The sequence below is a fragment of the Paramacrobiotus metropolitanus genome, unplaced genomic scaffold (genome assembly GCF_019649055.1).
Source record: "Paramacrobiotus metropolitanus isolate TYO unplaced genomic scaffold, Prichtersi_v1.0 Parri_scaffold0000005, whole genome shotgun sequence".
In the NCBI taxonomy this organism is placed as follows: Eukaryota; Metazoa; Tardigrada; class Eutardigrada; order Parachela; family Macrobiotidae; genus Paramacrobiotus; species Paramacrobiotus metropolitanus.
In genome coordinates this window covers 1,252,319-1,275,248 of record NW_026570225.1, presented here as the reverse complement: position 1 = coordinate 1,275,248, position 22,930 = coordinate 1,252,319, and the positions used below count along the sequence as shown (strand labels likewise).

At 40.1% G+C, this 22,930-nt stretch overlaps 4 protein-coding genes across 9 annotated transcripts; all 4 read right to left on the bottom strand.

Annotated features, from left to right (window-relative positions):
- Positions 1-4,705: 4,705 nt before the first annotated feature.
- Positions 4,706-9,738, bottom strand: LOC129580873 (uncharacterized). Of its 5 annotated transcripts, none has more exons than XM_055471596.1 (6): positions 9,200-9,738; positions 7,584-7,719; positions 6,739-6,893; positions 5,994-6,081; positions 5,866-5,920; positions 4,706-5,681 (listed from the first exon to the last, which is right to left on the bottom strand). In XM_055471596.1, exons 1-6 carry the CDS (start codon positions 9,229-9,231, stop codon positions 5,068-5,070), a joined length of 1,080 nt encoding a protein of 359 aa, XP_055327571.1. In that variant the 5' UTR covers positions 9,232-9,738; the 3' UTR covers positions 4,706-5,067. The 5 variants fall into 5 exon arrangements, with proteins under 5 accessions (XP_055327571.1, XP_055327572.1, XP_055327575.1 ...); XM_055471597.1 differs by having other exon boundaries at positions 7,584-7,701; XM_055471600.1 differs by having other exon boundaries at positions 7,584-7,701; positions 9,692-9,719.
- Positions 9,739-11,669: 1,931 nt separating this feature from the next.
- On the bottom strand, positions 11,670-13,629 carry LOC129580949 (uncharacterized). The gene is made up of 2 exons (XM_055471720.1): positions 13,144-13,629; positions 11,670-12,200 (listed from the first exon to the last, which is right to left on the bottom strand). Exons 1-2 carry the CDS (start codon positions 13,410-13,412, stop codon positions 11,825-11,827), a joined length of 645 nt encoding a protein of 214 aa, XP_055327695.1. The 5' UTR covers positions 13,413-13,629; the 3' UTR covers positions 11,670-11,824.
- Positions 13,630-13,775: 146 nt separating this feature from the next.
- LOC129580946 (CSC1-like protein 1) lies at positions 13,776-19,214 on the bottom strand. 2 transcript variants are annotated; one of them, XR_008689406.1, is made up of 20 exons: positions 18,860-19,214; positions 18,673-18,776; positions 18,507-18,608; positions 18,237-18,422; positions 17,959-18,070; positions 17,540-17,613; positions 17,245-17,325; positions 17,062-17,179; positions 16,829-16,959; positions 16,638-16,763; positions 16,419-16,566; positions 16,255-16,364; positions 16,070-16,156; positions 15,945-15,995; positions 15,249-15,411; positions 15,079-15,181; positions 14,844-15,011; positions 14,671-14,777; positions 14,122-14,601; positions 13,776-14,057 (listed from the first exon to the last, which is right to left on the bottom strand). XR_008689406.1 is itself a non-coding variant. In XM_055471718.1 (19 exons), exons 1-19 carry the CDS (start codon positions 19,073-19,075, stop codon positions 14,464-14,466), a joined length of 2,325 nt encoding a protein of 774 aa, XP_055327693.1. In that variant the 5' UTR covers positions 19,076-19,214; the 3' UTR covers positions 13,776-14,463. The 2 variants fall into 2 exon arrangements, 1 of the variants encoding a protein (XP_055327693.1); XM_055471718.1 differs by having other exon boundaries at positions 13,776-14,601.
- A 125-nt stretch (positions 19,215-19,339) lies between these two features.
- On the bottom strand, positions 19,340-22,615 carry LOC129580947 (T-complex protein 1 subunit theta-like). Its single transcript, XM_055471719.1, has 10 exons — positions 22,271-22,615; positions 21,990-22,069; positions 21,796-21,927; positions 21,478-21,547; positions 21,289-21,417; positions 20,942-21,216; positions 20,475-20,852; positions 20,296-20,367; positions 20,072-20,236; positions 19,340-19,738 (listed from the first exon to the last, which is right to left on the bottom strand). Exons 1-10 carry the CDS (start codon positions 22,419-22,421, stop codon positions 19,547-19,549), a joined length of 1,644 nt encoding a protein of 547 aa, XP_055327694.1. The 5' UTR covers positions 22,422-22,615; the 3' UTR covers positions 19,340-19,546.
- Positions 22,616-22,930: the final 315 nt, after the last annotated feature.

The window sequence follows — 22,930 nt, the reverse complement described above, 5'->3', positions numbered from 1 at the left end:
GAACTGCAGAAGATTCAAAGGAAAACTCGATCAATCGCCAATCTACCTTAGTTCTTATGCGGGAAAAGCCGACATGGAAATGCCGACATTAGCCCCTCTCGCCGCAGACTTTACATACATTCTGTAACTTCTGTAAAAGTGAACCAAACAATGTTGTAGTGCTGAATCTTACAAAGCGCTACAGAACAACGACACAGAAACTTAAAATGATGTATCCAGTGTCCAATTCCAGTATATTTTTTTATGAATCTATGCTATTTTTTATGAATTACTATTTGAAAAAAACTTTACTCGTACAGTGCCAAATGGCTCAGTTCCGATGCGTGTCATTTAGGCATCATGGTGTCCACTGTCCGGCTTGACCTATTGTCAGAAAAATTATACAAAAAGTGACTTTCGTAATTGACATTTTTGGTCGATGAATATTAACATGCAAGCCTCGTGAGAGCGAGGCCCCGTAATTCACCTTCGGTGAATACCGGCGTCTGTAATAGTAAAGATCGTTCGCATTGATCTCCAGAAGAGCTTTTATCTACTGTTGCTTCATTATTTTTGTTGATCACTAATAATTGAAGTTTTCAAATCCGTGTTCATAAAACTTCTATCCTCATTTTTTCGAATGAGCTGTCGATATCTGACGTTTTCGGATACAATCAGAAAAACTGGTCGAATGCAATAGTTTGTTTCCGATTTAAAACTAAAGCTCAATTCTTAACTTTTTCTTAGAGTTTCACCTTTTAATTTTTAGGTTAAAGAAAACGACACAAAAACTGAAAAAAGAAGAAAAAAACCAAAAAGTCCTTTCGTTTTACTTGCTGTTACGCTCGTTTCGTTGCGCTCGCTCGCGCCGCAGCTTGGCGTCGCCTTCGGCTCCGCCTTCGATTTCGATAAGGTCAGTTGCTTTGGTACCGTTTGCGTAGTAGGTAATGGTAAACTATTACGGTAACCCGTAATGTTAACCCATTACGGTAACCCGTAATTTTAACCCATTACGGTAACCCGTAATGTTAACCCATTACGGTAACGTAACCCATTACGTAGCCCATTACGAATTGGAACATAATACAGTAACCGGTAACAGTGAACATTATGCTAGCAGTGAAAATGGCAAAAGTAAAAATGAAATTCATATTGATAAAAGCCATTTCGTTTAGCTAGCTGCTCCGCTCGCTAAGACAACGGACAATCTAATTAAAACGTAATGGTAACCCACTACGGTGCCCGCAGTGGTACGTTACTACTTTAGTCCACGCTACCACTATAACGCTGGTAGCGTGGGTAACGGTAGCGGTGGCGCCCATGGTGTTTACGGTTAGGTAACGCTAGGTAACAGTGGTAACGCTCGGTAGGACTGGTATTAGTGGTAACGGTAACGGTGGTTGCTATTTCTGACTTTTCGATACTTTTTCCAGTTGTATCCAGTTTCACTGTGATAACACATTACGGTAACGGTATTGAAGTTCAACGGATTGTGGGCGTGGCCTCGAAGTGAACCTGATGAAAAAACTATGTTACCAAATTGTTTATAGACAGTTTTATTCAGTTTTTCTAGCTGATTCTGAAAAACGAAGAATTTTGGTCATGTGACCTTTCTGTACCATGGTTTCGGTCGTCACGTGACCGTTTTCTGCTTATAACTATGTCCAGTGACCTTTCGATGACCTTAAACCTCGATGATCTAAGTCAACTCGATCTGTCCTTCAAAGTGGTTTACTGGTTCAGGTGGTTCGGTTGTTGGTTCACTGCGTTCACCAAAATCCTTGTGTCAGAGTAACCTTTATGAATCTCGAGAATTTCCTCAAAACATATATTTACAACATACCCTCAAAAGTCTTAGAATTTTGCGAATGTTAATAAAACGTTGGTTTCAGCGATAGACGAAGATGCCGTGGGGGGTGATTTTGATCACTATTCAGACATCACTATTACAGACATAATTTTCAGGTGGCTATTCCCACTCCTTCTTGTCCCCGGGGTTAATAGGTTAAAGTGCGCGGCGAGACGGGATGTATTATATATGCGTAAAGTACTGCACTTCTATGTTACTTTGTGTTATAAATTTCTGGATAGAAGAACGTTAGAGAAAATACTTATATTACAGTGCATACGTAATAAGTTTTTAACGTATATGAACTATGGTAACCACTCCGTACACTACCTTTCCTTATCTTCTACTTCGTACACTACCATTCGGCACTACCTTTGTCTGCGTTCGCGACCTTTTATTGTTTTAAATTTCTTCACGTTAACGATATTTCCGGACCTGCCGTTTTCGTTAACAGCTGCCATTGCCGCGTAAGTTCACGCATTATCACCAGTTGTACGTAAGTAACTCTCGGCTCCCGGATGCCGGTTTTTCTTCGCACAGGGCTTGAAAAGTTGGCATTGCCGTTTTCATTTTTGAACGAAGTTTCGACCAGTTTCGCAGGTTTCTCCTGTACTAGAAGTTGCCGCTTGTCTTTTCAACGTACCGGGCGAAAGGCAATGTACGGAGTGAAAGGTAGGTGAAGGTTGCCGCTTGTCTTTTCAACGTACCGGGCGAAAGGCAATGTACGGAGTGAAAGGTAGGTGAAGGTAGTTAAGGGAGTGGTCACCTTAAGTTATTCTGGGTAGCCACGATTGCGCAATAATTTCTGTGTGCGTGACCGACGTTACAGAAAGTCCCGTTTTCTTGCACACAGAGGACCTTCGCTTCGCTTCGGTCGATAAATTAAATACATATTTATTTTAGGTTAATGACTACCAAAGCTGCTACCAGTATTACAAAGTAACGTAGGTTTGTGAATGCCCAAGCTACCACCAGTACCACAGAGCCGCTACGTTGGTGAATACAGTAAACGGGCCGCGGGCCGGCTCTTAGATATTAAGGAATTAGATACTCCTATAAATTAGACACTTAGACCGTGAGATATTCAGATTTCTAGATATTTTAAAATTTAGAAACTCTGGAGGCTAAAAATATGTAGAGGTAACGGCCCCGCTGCGCGGGGCCGAGTCGAAATATTTAGAAATTCTTGAATTGAAAACGCTTTAAAGCCGACTTTGAAGAATTTGTATTTATTTTGAGGTAATCGAACGGATTTAAGAACGTACGTATTAAAGATTTCAAGAATTAAAAAAATAAAATTATGTTTGATGTAATTGGCAATTTTAGCAATTGTTTAGGTTGCTAAGTTGCGAGTTCTCTAAAAGCTAACAGCATTTAAGTACTACAACTTACGTAGTATTACATTAAAGTACTAACAACATTAATTTTAAGTACTCACTACTACACTGCCACATTTAAGTACAACAACATTAAGTACTGTCTGTACTGACAACCCTTAAGTACTACAACTTTCAAAAAAAATTTGAACCTTCTCCAAAACTTGAAATTTTTTTAAAGATGAAGGTAGGAACGTTTATGGGATGCTCTATTTTATAAAATTAACAACTTACTGAAAAAATCAATGCTGATTTAGGAGATAATTTCCAAAACTAACAACCTTTAAGTACTAACAATCCTTAAGTACTACAGCTTTTAAAAATGTTTTTAAACCTTCTCCAAAACTTAAGATTTTTTAAAAGATAAAGGTAGGAACGTTTGTGCGATGCCTTATTTTATAAAATTATCAACTTACTGAAAAAATCAATCTTGATTTAGGAGATAATTTCCAAAAAATAAGGACGTAAGGATATATGAATCTATTGACACTTTACATAAGTTAATCGAAACACGGACTGTTTGCTTGTACATACAGTACGAGTCGTACATAACTTGCAATGATCACTAACGTGATGATGACTAACGTGTTAAGTTACATGAATTTTTACTTTGTACTGTACTCGTACTTATTGTTAAGTAGCAGGTCAGATATTTCTACCGTTCTGGATCAAGTTGTGTTAAAACAGTGTGCATATCTTATCGCGTCCATGGTAACAAGTTGGTGATTGACCACTGGACCTGGACAAACGATTTTGGCAAAAAGCCAACAATCTTGGATCCACCGCTACGCCTAGAGAATTTTGATGTACTTTAAAGCAACAAAATTGGTGAAGTAGAAGCCGAGATCCTTTGCCTCAAAGGACAGGGGCCGAAGTCCTGGCACAGATAATCAGTATTCATATAACTACCCGTAGTCAGTAAGTACGGGCCGCTACGGTATTAATACATTTGAAATGACCTGATAGGGTGATACATAAGAAGTATCATTAAATTGCTAGTAATATTGAGTCTGATATTCTATTAAAGATTATCAATACAATGCCAGCACGTCAGAAGGAAAATTCGACAGTTTCAATTTACCGTACTTTCATTTTCAATTTATCTTTGCCTCTAATATTTCCGTTTTCCACACGCTGAACACATGATTGTATCCAAAAACGCCATACTATTATATAGCTGGCTTCACGATCCGAGACAATACTGCGTTCCTCAACAGAGCGTATAAATTGTTGTGTATGCAATTATGAATCAATTATGTGGTCGTTAAACTTCGCATACGATCGATCGCGGCTGCTTAGAAATCCCGCAATATCGAACAGTGCACCGGGATCGGAGGCCCCTTCGGCCGGCGCCCGCACCATCGGTTTTACAGAGCTTCAGTAACCCTTCAAATAAATCGGTAAAAAAACGACGGAAAAGCTTCTTGAATTCTGTTACAGTGCTTAGCACTGTAGTACGGCGATAATAATCTGTACTCTGTAGTATCGAAGATTCGAACCGTAAGGCATTAATGTATCGAAGTCACTATTAATTGTTATGTTACAGTATCAGGACACCTACAGCAGTCCCAAACAAGAAATTAATACTGTACTTCGATAAGATCTGCTGCACGCAACCAACTAAACGACAGAGAAACAAATCCCGAAGAAAACAAATCACAAACAAAACATTTTGTCGACGGAAGATCCTCAAACATAGAATTTCTGTTTCCCAGCCTAGTTTTTACAACCCTATGTACATAATTAAAAAACGCAGCAGGAAAACCGTACAATTTAGTTACCATCCCAGTCAACACGAGAAAAGAACATCAGGCACAAGGCGACAATACCATCTGTGCCGCTTCTTAATCCTCCAACAGGGTCTCATCTGACACACTTTAAATGGATGGTAATCTGCTTTATCACAGCATTTCGGGGCACTAAGAACTTGAATGATGTCTCGTACGTATCCGAGCTCAGTCCCCCACTTTCGCCGTCGCCTTCATCGTCACTGCGGATCAACCGCGTCAAGATCTCTGGCAGATCATCACTATGTGCATACGATCCGTGACGACTACCGAGTGCTGGAGCAGACGCGGAAGCGCGCGAATGTGGCGGGCCAAAACGCGCCTGGTAGGTCGTCCTTTGCGGCCCCATCATAAAAGCGCGCTTATTTGGCGCTGGGAGACGAATGGATCCATAATTGATATCATAGCGTTGTATCAATTCGCTAGCACTGCCCATTCCCACAGAAGGTGGGAATGGTGGTTCGGATGAGAGGGAGGACCAACCCATTGCAACTGGATGGGTGGGCAAATCACTGTCTTCTGATCGCATGGGCTGCGATCCACTGTCCCTTCTGTTTCGATGCGGATTCGGGGTGAAACCGGGTGAAGAGCGATGAGAAGGGCTCGTTGGACTACTTCCGCTTGGACTCGTTATAGAGCGGAGATCCTCCAGGGATTCGCTGCGGCTTTGAGGCTGCGTTCCCCTTTGATCTACACAGAACAATTTAACATACGATTAAAATTCGAAGGAATAACTGAGGAGTCAAACCCCTTTCGCGTAAGTGACGAAGGGTAAAGCTTTTCTGTAACGTTTCTAATAAACTGATAAACAAGTTCTGCACCCAACAAGAAATGCTCCTAATTAATGAATTTGGGAAAACTAGAAATCACTTACTTGCTAAGTCTCGCATATGGTGAAGCAATTTATCAGCCAAGGCCAAATATTCATCCTGCAGAAGAGGGCAGCGAAATGCCAACTGAGAGAACGGTATTTAGATCTCTCCGGGCCTAGTGTCTACGTACCTGATTGCGAGACTTGTCGTACAATCGGCTTTCAATTTCTTGGCTTCCTTTACGCAGTGGATTTCCGTATGTTCGAAAAATTTTCTCTCTGAAAAAGGATAAACTTTTTGTTACATCGCTGGCACAAGCGGAACATTTTACCCTACATAAGGACCACTCACGAATCACGATTTGTAGAACGAAGTGACGTCACTATAACCAGCCACAGAGACTCAGAGACAGAAGTACAGTACGAGTATTGAACCAGTAAAGCAATGTTACTAATGTAGGCCCAATATCTACAATTATGTTAAGTTAAATTATTTTATTGTACTTAATGCAAAAACTTACTATTAAAGGAAGTATTTAAATGCTCCCCACCGACACAACCATAATATTAATTTCTGAAATTTAGTCATTGACTGAGACTTTCATAACATCAACAACAAGCAATCGACAGCAATAAAAGTGCCGTGATATTTCAATTAATTTTATTAATAACGGCATTATAAGTTTATAACGCCAAAATGGGGAAGCTGTCAGTTGGGGAAGTTGTCAGTTGTGCAGCTGTAGGCTGTAGCGCCACGAAAACTCAACAAAAGTCCGAAAAGTGCAAAGATGGGCATCGTTATTACGTATTAAGATTAAACTCTAAAAAAGCGATAATAATAACTTAGCACACAGGCTCACAAACTGATATTCAGGCCTCAGGGACTGAGTAATGACTGCTGTGAAGCTGCGAACGTCCGCAAAAGTCATAACTTACAACTCATTAACGACCCAAGCCCTACGCTCACGATGTTCTCCAAGATCCATAACATCCGGTGGACTGTCTTGTAGTCCAGGCACAGCTGGTTTGCGTCTGGTTCGTTCTTCTCTTGGAGGCTCTCGGTAGTCCGTGAAATGTTGGGCCCGATCGTTCTGGAACAGTACGCATTTCTTTCGTGGAACAAGAACGACACACAATAGAAATCCACCATGAAACAAAGTCGTACGGACTCGTACCATAGCAATAATACTGTGAACTTATTCGATAAGGATACATTTCGATTACGCTTGATTTTAGCGCAACCACTCCACATAAGCAGAATCCCGAAAATGAAAGCAAATCATATAGATCATATCATAATAATATTATACCGTCATGACAGCATAAATGGATCACCCAATAGCAGCATCTCGTAAGATTCTCCGTTCGGCGCTACGAGCCACTTAGCGGTAACTACACTACAAGGAGTTTCGATTCAGTGGTAAACCGATGAATAAGTACGGCAGAATACGGCAACGTTCACACATCAGCGCTAGCTGTACATGGATTTCAAGGTCACAAATCCAAATCCCCCAAAATCATAAATTTTCCTCATTTTTATGAAAAAATCATGTAATAGTAATTAAATTACATCTTTTTTATAATATTGATTGATAATGAGCCACCGCACACAGTACAGCTAGGGCTACGCTCGGCCGAAGCTTCCCATTTTCTCACACTCGTTGTCTGCTTTCTAGTTAAGAATGGCAACAATCGGCAGTTACCGCTTAGACAGACGGAAAATGCCCACGTATGACGTAGCGCGCTACGCCTACTACGCTAGTACAACACCGCTTACGCACCCAATCAAATACGGCACTGGTGGGCCGTCTAAGTGATATCGTATGGCTTGTACCGACGCTTCGCAGGCAACTCGCTCCCGGCTGCTGGTTGCGGTTTTCGCTGACGGCGTTATTAGCCCTGGAAAAAAGACGAGCTCTGAAATGGGACAGCACACGAATTTTACCAAATGAAAAATCACGAGGAACAAAGTATTCTGCCAAAATTACCAATAGTTCGAAAGCGTGCACATATGACTATAATAATATAGGGGACTATAATTGCAAATAAGAATTCGATCCACAATTCTGACGGTAGGGGGGACGCGTATCGCAACACAAAGGATTTTGAAGAAACTTGTATTGATTGTATCAGTTTGCACGAAATTGTCTCATAGAACTTTTAACTTTAAGCAATATTATAGTCATGTTTCGTGATTCGTGAATACTGACCATACTCCCTGTAATTTGCTCACGGGATTGCTAATTTTAAGCCATGAAAATGATTGCTAATTTTAAGCCGGTGTAGCTGACATTGCTTTTGTGAGGCGGTAAAATCTTATAATTATTATTTATAATTACTACAACATGGCAGCATTTATAATAACCTGAAGGCCTTATTTGCAAAATTGACAAGAACTATAATGAGCCAGCATCTGCATATTTTTATATTTACCTACAACGAAAACTGTCTCAAAGTGCATGCACAATACCACAGTTCTTGTACTACAGTACGTGGAAGCAGAATCAGAATTATGACAGTGATTACATGTACAGTAAATATTACTGTATGACAGTGTATGTAAACAAGTATAATTCATACTAGAACTTGATTAAGAAAAAAAGCGATTGTTTGATATCGGGAAGGATGAAGTTAATAATTCAGCACCAGTACGGTATTTCCAATAAATGCAATCACAGAGCTATGTTGAAAACGAGATTCAGATGGAACATCTATATATAGATACATAGTAACAAAGGTACAATATATCTTTACCACATCCATAATATAAATACTTAACATTTATATTTATATAGATAATACACAGAACTACATATCTATATACTATATTTATAAACTCTGTATATCTATATTACTGTATATAGATATGACTTGTTATAGTGCGGTTTTACATACGACTCGATACGAGCAATGTCGCAAATTTGCTCCTACAGATATAACACAGTACCTATGAAACATGATTAGTTTACGATGTTGTCAGAAACTAAATGCGAATATCTTCAATATATTAAATAACAATTTCACTTATTAGTTATTGTTAGATTGTTCCACAGACCGTAGGTATCATAATTTATAAATTATTTCTTTGGGGTTAAAATGAAGCTTCCCCGTGTCAGCAAAAATATTTTACAACAACGGAGCGCGTTCCTAATATTTATAACAACGACTAAGGGCAAGAATACTATACTATTCTTATCCTTCACCCTAATTAGGGTGAAATACTGAAAACTTACTTATGTATTAATGTACTGTACAACTATTTTTTTGAAATTTCAAAACATCCGCACTGCTCCCTAGTTTCCGTGTTATGCGTAATAACATTATCCATAAAAAAGGATAAAGTATATTAACACATAATGTGATCAAAAATAATAAATCAGCGCTTTCGTTTCCTCACCCGGTTTGGCCGTTCACAACAGATAATCCCATTATTATTTAACACTGAAAGGTATGAATGATTCATCCAGTAGATTTTTCGTGAACACGCAGCGTATAACTATCCGAATTCAGCTTCGCTCTGGTTTAAGTCGTAAAACGGTGATTTCGGATCAACCTATATCCCTACTAGGAATGTCCGCGGGAGGCGAACTTGGAAATTCTGTGTTCTTAATATTTGCTCGATAACACAAAAATAAAATAAAAATTGTAATGGAGCAAATAATTAAATTCGAGAAAGCCAAAAGTACAAAAATGAAATAAAATATAGTGACTGCAGATACGAAGACATTTTCCAACTTCGGCTCGAATTAGGATAGGAAGTTTGAGTTTCAGTGCTCGTATAAGAGTAGAAAACATCAGTTCGTAAGAAAGCAAAGCGCACCGGAAGATTTATGCAAAAACAGCAAAAATGGTGAAAAAATTTGCGAAATGTTGTTGCGAACTTACTTACTTAAAAACGAAAATTTCATAGAGGCACATCGTTTATGTTTTGACGGCTGAATCTTACCATTAAGTATCGTGGTTATACTGTACTACATAGCACCGTACTTTATAATAGACAGTTTACAGTTTACATACAGCGGTGTTTCAAAACAAAGTACAGTATGTATGTACAGTACGTACTGTATTAATTATTTCAATAGTACTTACATGCGACTGCAGTGCCGCTGCACCTTCAAAATAAAGTACTTACTGTACACAGTGCAATTCTTACGTCAGACAACCTGCATATCGTACAGATACAGTCTGTCGCATCCGCGCCCAGATATACGCGTAATTTCACAAGGAAAATCCCACGCGAGATTTTCCGGGCAAACGGTTCTTGGAACGGTTACTGAGGCCATACTGGCTAGTTTGGTTTTAGTTCGCTAGACACTGCCACACTAACCATAAGGGACAACGTTTCGGTTTCACACAAACTCGTGGAACCGTTTATCCCGTGAATGTGACACCCAGTAGGCTTCCTAAATTTCCGTTTCCCGGTTAAATTTTTTATATCTGTCTTAAGTATTTATTAGCGCTCAAATGGTTTTTGTTCGAGCAGACTTTGGGGTTGTCTGCCCTTGTGCCGTAATAATAATAATATAATAATAATAATAATAATAATAGAGTACAGTATTTGTACTTTCATATTATGCTTCTTTCTACCCTTACACTAACCTTCATTTATAAAGTTCGCGCGGCCTGCTAGTAGCGATTTTAAATTAGCCCATCACATCATAATTTTACTTTACGCTAATTAGAGCTAATTACTGTATTAAAAATTAACGAATACACATAAGTTACGTGTTACATAGAATATTGCTGAATAAAATAGATGTCAAACTAATTTTCCGCATTTCATAAAATTAAGTATTGCTGCCGCAAGTTATTATTGCATGCCTAATAAGAACCCTAAATTATTACCCTAACCATAAATTGCTACCGTAAATTATTACCGTGAGTTATTGCTGCATGCCTACTAAAAGTAACTTAAATTCAAAAACTCCATGCCACTTCCATTAACACTTTTGCGGATACGCTACTGTAGTACATGAACTATTTTTTATTTATTTAGTAAAATTAAGCATTCTGCGCTATGTGACATAAGGGCCATCTCATCGCTCCTACTCATCATGGATAATGCAGTTTTATCATAGTCAGTTTCATGGTTTAACAGTTCTAACAAACCGGCAAGCTTTCTTATTGAAAACATTAAGAAACCGTTTTGTTGTCGCAGCATACTCTGTACTTTTGGAAATCGGGCTGTATGTTCAACCAGAAACGATAACGCGTGCTGTGTCGTATGTACTCCTCGTACCAAACTTCCGCACGCACGGTATAAACTGGTAGTTGGTAACAATAAAATCAAAAGGTACCGTACAGTACGTTTACAATGACATGCATGCCGTAATTCTTTGTCTGAACAGGAAAAATACCACACGGAAATTTCTGTATTGCAATATCGCTGTAGCAGTGCTTTAGAGTTTAGACTGCCTTTAGTGATTCTTTTGGCTATTCGCAATGTCTTGGTAAGTGCTTTCACAAGTTCATGCGCATCTGAATTCTGAAAACCGCAATGCACTCTGTCCGTTTAGCTCTTAATTCTCGCTCTAAAATAATTTTAATTAACAGAGTAATTGTAATACCGTAGTAATACAGTACATCGAAACGATCAATTACATCTAGCAATATATCTACATATCTAGCAAACCCAAACATCAGTCCAAACAGCTCTAAAAACAATATGAAAGATTTTCCAGTTTCCATCTAATCCAATTATTTAATCCTGCAAATTCCGATCATAGGCTATGATTCATAGGCCATTGTTTCTTCATAAAAAATTACAAAGTTTAATATCGGCTTTGAAATATTTCTCAGAACCAAGAATTTGTGTCACAAGTTAACTAACAAGTTACTATGAACTAATATCGATATATATTATGGTGTAGAGTATAAGTGCTGTATGGTGCAAAATGTGCGAATTTTAAGGTCAATCGCCTGGTAGTGCATGCTGGACGAAAAAGCGCCGTAGATGCAAAATTGTAAACTTCCCAAAAGGTAAAAAACCAGGCTATACCATCCGCTTGCCCCTAGCGAACCATTAATCTTCCTCCTCCTCATCACTATAAACAACACCACGGGCAGGTTTGACAATTCTAGACCGCGGGTTCACCACACTCATTCCCGGCTCGGTCTTTGCTTTCTTCTTGGGAGCGCGGTGTTCAGTATCCAACATCGCGGACTGGGTAAACACCCGTGCAGCTGATTCCTCCATTGTGCTCTTGGCAGAATCCAGTTCCTGTTTGACATCGGAATATGACCGCCCGAACGCAAGCAACAAATCCCGCACCAAATCGGCTTTCGGTTCTTTGGGCGATAACTCCAGCGGAATCCTACCCGTTTGGCTACTGGAGAAAGATACAACCACACTGGTGGGGGATTTGGTGAAAGTGGCTGATTTGGACGAAACACTTTCCCTTTGAGAAAAAAACACAGCCTTTAATGATGTGCAAAAAAGGCTTGACATTGAATGTTTGGTGTTTGAAGCCACAAGAAACGATTACAAAACGATGGTGTCACGATTACAAAACTGCAAAGGGCAACGGTAAAGGAGCTTACCATTAGTAGTTCCAGTTTCTACATCGTATCACTAACAATACGTTCTAGGGATAGGCTGACTGGGAGTACGGACTGCTACTGAGTACTCACACTTCCTAGTAGCTACTTATAGTTATAGTACAGTACATGTAACGATGTACGTATAACAAGCGATAATGCCCAAAAAAAAGAGGTGCAGAGTCACTATTTTTAATTTTAATTACGTAAGTCACCACTAGAAATCCAAATTAATATTTTAGTTTTCAAGAAGTTCCTTTAGTCGGCAATAGCCAGTTCACGCTCCGATATTATGCGCAGGTAAACACAACAACAATAAAAATGACAGAAATAATTAAAAAATAATTATATAAAATGAAATGATAGAATTAAAATAATAAAAATCTGAGCGTTAAAAAAATTATTTCTACTGTAACTGAAACCAGCTGATATTAAACTGCTTATAAGCTTGGTCATGGTTGTTGCTGCCAATTTCACAACGGAAGTTTCCTGACCATGGTTCATGATTAAAAGTTATTTAAAACAGGAAGTCAAATTCAGATATCTAGGCGAACGACACAGTGGAAAATCAAAGCAAGAACTGTTATTACTCATGAATGAAAAAGTACAGTCAATAACTATGTCAAGTGGTTTTCAAAAGATTCGATTTTTAAATAGAAAACTATTCCAGATGGCTTTTCCCGTCTTATACGATAATTACCGCTTATCCATAAATTCATAATATATGTAAGTTTGCCTTAGTTTGGTAATTTTTGTAGTAAAGACGCGGCGATGGCTTATTACTCACCGCTTTACAATTCTTACCGAAGCGCTTTGAGGAGTTCCACGGGAGTAACCTTCAAATTTCTGCATTCTTCCTTCAGACTCTGTTCTGAGAAACGGACGTGGGAAATGTGGTTGCTATCAATTAGCCAAATGAAGAGATCCGACGAATCAACCTGATAACATAATACAGCATTAAGCTCTGTTGTTGCATTCCGCACCATCGCAGAACCAAACAGATCCAACTTGGCTTCGTTCAACCACTGCGTCAACATCGTGGTTCTCAAGTGATCACTGATCAAAGTGATCATTAATCTGAATCAAGAAACCATGCCGTACACCTGGACCGTGAGTGCGTTGTCAGAAGTTGCAGAAATCCAGAGATCCGGCACAATCATATAGAATTCGTATACACTTTTAACTTGCTTAATCTTAATCAAAATTTTATCGCTCTATAGTAGCAACTAGCAACTTGAGTAGCAAAAAGTAGGAACTAAAAAGCAAGGTATCTTCACTTACCTTGCTTGCTTTTTGTTAAGTGAAGATACCTTGTAGAAAGTAAGAACTTATAAACGAAGTGCGCAGTGGGCAACCCCTACGGGTTTGGGCTTTCTTTAATCAGACATTTCACCTTTACAGACTGAACGCGTCGGCATGAAAAGCCGGAAAGATCCAACTTACTTATTTTTGCCAGGGTATTTCATCGTTATCTGAGTCAGAATTTCTCGAACGATGCACAAAGCAAAGTTCATGCGTATAAATTATAATTAAAATCAGTTTCAATAAGCTTTCGGTGCAGACAATTCTGTATATTCCATATATTGGCAAGCGGCATCAGAAGACGCAAACTTAAAAGTTATAGTATTTTTAGAATTAGAATAACGACATCGTAAAGCGGCGGCAGATGGTAGCATCTCTTAATCGCAGATGAAGAAAAGCGAGATAAACATCACAATCTGCAAATGCATCAAGTAACTAATCCATCGACCGGCAATCGTGCGCAAAAAATTTCATACGTACCGCCGTGCACGATTCCCCTTTTCCTGGTTGACCACATACCGATAATTAATTTTAAAAATTTTGCATTATTTTTAACAAACTTTTAGGCCATTCCATTATCACATTATCCTTATAATAAGCATTTTTCCACCAAAGGACAATCATACAATAAAGGCACCATTAATTAGCTGGCTATTCGGAACAAAACGACAACAGTTTCTTAAGTACAAAGTACTAATACAAATTATGGAGCAACATCAATATTTTGCAATAACTACAGAAACATTTTTTCCTAAATTTATTGTCTATCGCTCCTTTAAACAAAGTGTAAAGCAGAATTCAACAATTTATAAGATGGGATAATTATGTGTCTCTAGCAGTACGTTGTAAAAGTGTTCGGTAATACTGATGGTGGCGTAGAATGGGCTGGACGAAGTCGTTCTTGAGGGCAGCTTCATTGAGAGAGTGATCTGTTGCATCGTTCCCGTCGATATCATCGAACTGTCAAGAAAATAGCATCACATTAACGGGAGGGCTACTGAAACGATTAAGCCTAAACTGAACAATTACCTCCAGAAAAGAATGATGTTTCCATCCGCCAAGCACAGACATGCAGACACAAAAGATGGAGTACAAGACAAAGGCTGCCAGCAATACTACGGCGCAGGCATCGAGACCTAGGTAATGGGCAGTCAAAAATTACAACATCAGCGCTGATTCCAAAACGTTAAGTCAGTGCGTACCATTTCGGAGAATAAATACAGCGGAGATAAGAAGAAGCTGCAGCAAAAGAATTCCAAAAAACTGAATTACCGCGACGGAATGAGCCGCTGTCGGTGCCGGTGAGCGTTTGTAAATATGGCAAAGCATATACTGATCTAGCATGTATTTCAGCAACAAAGCGCCTACACCTGCAAATACAAATTTTCGAAACAAATTCATCAACTAGAAGTACACCCAGAAATACAATTACATTACCAAACACTGTAATAAGAGGGCTTAAAAAGGAATACGCCACTGTCACTGCGAACACTGCGAGGTACTGTGGATATTCTTCTCCATAGGGAAAATACGTATCCACCTGCGAAACAATTACTGTAACTCAGACACGAACTGCAAAAATCTCCAGCCAAAAGAATGTAGGTGACCTTTCCTGCCATAGCTGCCTCCGCATCTGAACGTGCTTTCCAGATACGCCAAAGGAAGCTTAACACAACGCGTGGCCGAAATAAGGAAAAAGCAGTTGACAGGAAGGCGAAGAATATCAGGAAATGAATGTACACAGCGCCGTTATCCGGAAGATACGTGCATCTGCAATTTAATCATCGTATCTTTTGCAAAATTACTGCATACTTTATAAAGAATTAACGTTTCGCGATCTTCAGACCAGAACAGTTTGCCGTAAATGGGGTTGCTCAGCAGAGGTGGTAAAGTGCAGACCGATGTCCGAACTTGGCAACTGAAGGGCCAAGCTGGTCAGTCTACCGCTTGTGTAACCGTCCGTGACCAGACCCCTTTATTGACAAACCGGATAAATGATAAACCATAGACAATATGATGATAAACGATAAACAGTGTGATAGAAATAGAAGGGTGTGGAGGGCGGGTTTTTTCGCTTTCGACGGCAAATTCTTTTCAAACTATTCCGAAATTAAATAAAATACATATCAACTTATATAATTAAGCTTAATATGCCACGTCCATCGGAAGTTCTGCATAGCAACACGGTAAACTTCCGATCGCACGTTAACGACAGTTATTGCTGTAGCAATAACTGACATTGTACGCAACCGAAATTCCTTGATATAGACGAAAACACAATTCGCGATACTGTCTCAACGTACTCAAGTCGCGGAGCTGTGGCTTCCGGTTTGAGGTGGTGATCATTTGAGAGGCTAAAATCCAGAAACATTTTTGAATTCAGAATACCTTCTAAGTATAAAGATAAAGCTAGCCCAAGTGGGCATACATCAGCAACCCGAAAGAAGGCATGAGGAGCACAGCTAGCACTAATGCTGCGAACACATAGCGAATTTCCGCCACGATTTCATTTGATCTGGGAAAGCAGAAAAGTCATTAAACCCTAAATTTTGGTAAAGCACACGCCTTAAATGCGACCTGTAAATATTAGACAGGCCATAACTGTTAACGCACCTAGACCAATAACCAATAACTTTGACACTCCGGGACACCAACCAAGGTCCAGTTTCCAAAATCAGCCACAAAATAAGCGCCGGTAATATTTCACAAAGCCCTTTTGGGCTCTGAAATTATAGCAAAATGGTTTTTGACTTGTGTTTATCAAATGTTTCACTTACTTTTTCGATCAGATTATTGACAGCCGGCAATGCCTTGGATGCCAGCATAACGATGAAAAATGCCAACGCCACAATTAATCCAATTAAAATCAAATTGACTGCGATTGCTCGTGCATACCATCCACAACCATCAGAACTAAGATTTTCCCTGAAAATATTTGTGATCAAGACCGAGATGCAGAGATGATTAGAGGTGATCCGAGGATGCACGATATTTACCAGTACACGCTCGCTGGATGAGGTGCGGCATACGCAGTCCAGCTACTTGTCTTCAGTTCACGCGAATGCCTTGTTTTTGGACGCTGATGGCAATCGCAACAGCGGCTTGAATAATCACGTTTCACCCTCCAAACACACACCAATTTATAATAAATGCTACGGCAAAACAATATCAACCATTTTGTAGTTACTGTTTTGCCTGGTGTTCATTGGCGAACGTAACGAAGAAAACTGGATTGACCTTTTTCCATCGCTCTAATTCTCCGTGCAGCTCCTTGGCTAACTGCATGCGCCGCGTAGTGTAGTAATCGATCCCATCAGTCTGCAGCAATAATCAACAGTTTCGCCATGATTATAGTAATTTTCTACCTATCTAAGCAGGTGACCTTTTTCCCGCAAACTTGGTAGGTATGGACGCACGTACTTTATCAGAACAACAAAGACAGCAGCCACAACAACTGCATGCTCCGGCTTCGACAATAACACGACGAGAGTGATCCGGTAAAGATGCACAATATTCCAAGGCATCGTTCGTCTCTTTTCTAAACCGAAAACAAATAAGCAAATCAAATTAGGTGCGAAGGACTTGCGCTAAAACGTTTCTTACAGCTTCTTGTCCAGATAAACCAAATAGCCAACATCGTAGGTTAGTTCTATGTTAGCAACATCAGCATCAGGATGAGCCTCTCTGAAATGTACGAAGCGATGTTTATAAGTCACTGATTAATTCTAAGAAGAGCTAAACACCAATGGAGAAGTGAGGATTTCTCTGCTATATATATCAGACGAACTATGTTATAATACAACAGTTAGTACTTATATTGCTCAAGGATGGAGATAATAACTTTCATAAACGTTTTTTTTTAAAAATGGCTTCTATATTACAAATATATACGCATTACCGGAAATACTCCCGTAGGATCTGCTTATTCGCTCGATCAGCAGGAAGTCCACCAAACATCAGAGTATTGGAATACTAATTGTAAGAAAGAAAAAACAGTGACTGCAAAAGTTGCAATCCGGTGCAAAGTATTATAATTGGTCAAGTTCAATATCTGCACCGAAACGAATGATCTACCTAACCAAAGCTGGATCCGCTTAAAAATGACTGCGTAAAATTTAACTGAACTGCGATTAGAGAAAAAAACTGCAACTACAGTACCCAGTGGTCGTTTTTGCAAGGGCGAACGCTACTAGCGTAGTATGATACCAGTACTAATAATTATCGTCCAGCTTCCATTAACTGCCGCCGGCAAGTTGCCGGATATCCGATATTGTTGTTATGAGTACTCGTATATATGTTAGCTGTTGACAGATTTACCGTATTTCGGCTGGGATTTCTTTGTGATTCTGATCCATAATCATACATCGCCAGCAGCCCAATGGGAATAAGGGCCAAGGAAAACAACACGTGAATCCACAAGGAACTGGACCTAGAAAAATGAAAAGAAGAATACAAAATTTGTGGTCAACCACGTGATTTTATGCTCTTCCATCACATTCCGAAAGCGTAAGCTGAAAGCAGCGTCCATAGAAGTATACATTTGACATGAACTTAGCTTCCGCAACAACTATCATAAGCAGAATTACTTGACTTACGATGGAGGTAAATTGACCAAAGAAGTCCGCCCCAGAATATCCAGAAATAAATCGCCGGCAAGATTGACCGGCAGAATAATTATTAACGCTATGAGGCAGATCACAACCGCATACCACAGCAAGACGCGCTGGAAGCGCACATAAGCTAATGCAGCCGGTCCACCTCTGGTCAACAGTTCGTAATCTCTACAAGTAGCAACTCTTGAGATACGTTAACTGACCACAGAAACAGAATTGTTTCACGTCTGACTGTTCTTCTTTTGAGCTTACGATTCGGACAAGCCGTTTCTTAACCCTGTGTACCAATGCCAGTTCGTCGCTTCTTCAGCTATCGACTCGAACGTTCTCTCCCCATAGATAACAGTTTTCCAGCTGTAGACAACAAAATTCACAAACCAGGCGGCTGCTAAGGTCAGTTGCGAAGACCTGCTCTTACTGATTTCTTGTTGGATTCACCGTTTTATAAGCAGCGGACAGCGGCCTGTCAACACCTTGATTGAACATTTTCTTTCGCAGTATTGCAAACAACGCAATGGCGATCTAAAACAAAACAGTCGATCGCGAAATCGCGCCGCAGAAGATGCGAGAGGAAAGAACATTCTATTCAATAATTCAATACTGACCGCCAGTAAAATTCCGCAGATAGTCAAATTTAGCCATATTTTGTGGTCAGTTAGCGTTGATGGTGGCCGTAGATAAGTTCCAGTACCGTTCCTTTCGTACACGGCATCGCATTTCGCCAAATATTCGCGCATAAATGGCGGTGACAAAGTGGAAGCGTAAAACTGCTTCAAGTGTTTCTTTTCTTCGTGTCTAGCAATTTGTCGAAGAAGTGCCATCCTGATTATTGTCAACAACAATTAAATCTCTCAGGATTAACCTCCCAATTCGCAATGATGGAGGTACTATACCAATCTATGGGTCTCCCGTCAAAAAGAGCAAAGCAGTAAGTAGCCGCGGGTATAAACGACTCACATAATCGAAAACCAAAGATACTGCACATAAACGATATTAAACAACGGCGAATTGCCTACAGCAGTAAGCCCTGCGTCCTGCCGGAAGGGCTTTCTCTGCCGTTGAACAAAACTGATAACAACTGCATGTACTGGTAGCGGTAAATTCTTTTCTTATATTAACGAAGAGGAAACATATATTGTAATAAAGTTCACGTATACAAAACCCGTAAGTGGAAAACAAATCATTGCTGCACTTAACGCAAACAACAATAAAACACTAAAGCCGGAACTAGTTAAAGGTAAAAAAAGATTACACGAACGAGAACTACCTTGCTGTAACGAACATATTGTCATTTATTCATCATCAGCATCTTGAGGACCGGTCTTGGGTGGCTTGGGTCCCCCGGCTGGTTTCGCCATAACAATCTTGTTCACTTTCAGCAGGGTATTAGTTGCTCCCACCGCTAGCCTCATTGCTGAACTCTTAGTAAGAAACAGATCAAATATTCCAGCTTTTTCGGCGTCAATTATGGCTTCACCATCCTCCTAGGAAGCAAAAAATGCAAGTGAAACTAAACACTACACCCAAATGGCGTAATACTCAGGCCAGCAAGAGCTACTACTTTGGCACGAGTATTCGCACCCTTTTCAAGCCAACCCGACCGTATGAATCACATGCAGTGGTTATATAACAGAGTCAGTCCAATACATGTAGGTAACTTAGTGTATCCAGAATCCAGACAGAAAAATTCGTAATGTAATGTTTCTTTTGTGGATGTTAGATTACTTACTTTGTATCTGCGTACTGGAAATATATGGAAATCAGTTTGAATTTAATTTGACGTTTAACAGTATAGACCCGATAGACAGAAAATGTACCTCAATATTAAATCCAACATTCTTCAGACCTTCTTGATGGGCGGCATGGAGTTTCGCTAAAATTTCCATGGCTTTCACGCCAGCATTTTCCGCCAAAATTTTGGGAAACACTTCTAAGGCCTGGGCGAATTTCTTCACAGCGTACTGCTCCAAACCGGAACGCGTCTACAAGAATCGGCCAAAAAATGAGATAAACTTCAGACCATACCGACAACTTTCCTTACATCCGCAAACTGCGTCAAAAGCCGAGAAAGCTCCACTTCGGTAGCTCCGGCGCCAGGAAGAAGACGCTCATCCTTTAAAGATACGAAACGTACCAAAATTAACATTCTGAGGTTTACACAAAATCAGTCATTCAACGTATATTTAGAGCTAAAAATAACTGCCAATAAGTTCTGCCTACCTTAGTTAAGACTTTAAAGTTATTAACTCCATCATCAATCGCTCGCTCCACATCGTCCATTGAGTTATCCGTGGCTCCGCGCAATATGATGGTGGAAATAGAGCCCTCTTTTTTTTCCTGCTGGAACACTACCACCGATGTATCACCGATCTCGTCCAGATACACTTTATCGCAATGTCCCATGTCATCGGCTGTCGGAGGGATCAGGTTCGTGAGGGCGATCGCACCAACAGAATTAGCCACACGCCGGATGTCGAACTTGGACGTGAGGCGGACAGCCATGAGTTTGTACTTGTTCAAGAAGTGCAGCGCCAAATCACCCACTTTCCCTCCGGAAACGACAACTTTTGCTCCCGTATCAGCAATCGCTTTGATTTGCTGCAAATCAAGCCAAAATAACTGACCATGAGCACCAATCCAATTGTATCACAAAATAATTCCTACAACCGAGCGGCAATTTGTAATACCTTTTCGAGCAAGTCTTCCTCGTCTTTAGTGTAGTTCAATAATTCATTGGCTGTTTTAATAAGAACCGTTCCCTTGGTCTCCGTCTGATTGATGTCGACGGCACAAGCATAAACCACGACCTTGGCGTTCTCTGCTTTGTTGATGTCGCCTTCGGTTTCACGTTTAAAAACCATTCCATTCATCACTGATGAGGAGAGCAAACCAGAACCCAAGAGTTTAATGGTGCGGACACGATCCACATTGAATGATTTGCCTTTTTCCGGCATTAAGGAAACTAGAGCAGAGTTTCACATATGTACCATCATCAATTGGGACTGGAATACAGCGCAAAAAACTATCAACGTACTGCAGGCAGTGCTGATCAATTTGGTCAAAAAATCTTCGTTTCCATACTGCTTGCTGGTGATGGAAGCTTTAATGGCGCGACTTATTTGGTTTTGATCGCGGAAATCCGTTACAGTTCCGCAAACGATCGCTACAACCAAACGCAAGCTAACAAGTGGTGAGTCGATAATAAGGCAAACGCAAGTCGTACTCTCTAACAATTCCAAGGCTTTCTTTAAAGCTAGCTCGTACCCATCCGTAATATCTGCGACCGAAATTCCCTAAAAAATAAATCTCGAAATCATCACTGCATATTACTATTCAACTACAGTAGCCACACTTATTATTATCGGAGACATATGGGTAGGCCAGTGAAACTGTTTAGTCTGATAGTATGAAAAATAAAGTCACACAACAACTTACATACGTAACGGAAGCTGAAGATGAGGACCCAGTTTTTACTTGTATGTATTGTTTTATTTGTATGCTGTTTTCAAATCTGCATTAACACTTGGTTAAAAGAACCTACCATACGAAGAAGCTCTTCCGCTTGATCCAACAGCGCTCCCGCAAATATCAGAGTAAAGTTGGTGGCATCGCCGATTTCCTTTTCTTGCATTTCAGAGGCCATAATCACCAACTTCACACCGGGGTGCTCATTCTACATGACAACGGCAATGCAACAAAAGAAGCCATGAACAAACCAAGCCATGAACAGCGAACCTCGAGTTCTTTGACAATTGTCGCTGCGTCGTTCGTAATGAACATTTTTCCCAGATGTGTCACCACCATTTTGTTCAACCCTACAACATATCCCACGCGAAAGACTTGTAAGTATCTAGCGTCATATAACAGCAGCAACAGCAGTGTAAGGCAGTAATTTACGAAGTGCGATTCAAATACTGTCATTTCGATTACAATGGATTCTAATTATTATACAAAATTTTATTGCGCCACTGGCATACTATTGTTAACGGCGGGTTCGCCACATTAGACCAACTTACCTTTAGGTCCATACGAAGTACTGATAATACGCGTCAATAAGCGACATGCTTCAATACTCCGCTGCACTGTTTCATCCACACCGGAGTAAAATCGGGTTCCTTCTGTGAGCATCTGCGCGAAACCCGGCGCTGAAGGTACGTGCATCGCCATTCTGACACGATTTTTGAATTCAAAGAGCTCCTCAATGAAAACACAGGAACCAAATACGAGATTATATGAGAAGCACTAACTGGGAAATGTTCTCCAATAAAACAATTCCGTTAATATTTCTATTATTCTAAAAAAATTAAAGGAACTTTGTAATCACTCGCCACTCCTATTGCAGATCTACCTATGTGCGACGATGAGCAAGCAGTCCCAAAAAAACGGTACGACCAAAACTGCTCACAGCTCGATTAGCTGACTGCCTCCCAATGGTGGATTATGAATTGTAGCAGACGCGTTCTTCACCAGTGCCGTTTGTCATTGTGCGGCTAACGCCGCCGGCTACCGTATACGGTATTTGCACGCATTATGCAGCAGGTGTTAAATTGTGGTGGCTTGAGTAGCTAGTACTACCTACTACTAGCTTCCCACAAAAAACGGTTCTAGACTTCCTACAAAAAATGATTCCATTCTAGACTAAGAGGTCCTTTCTGTAATAGTCCACGCTGCTTCCT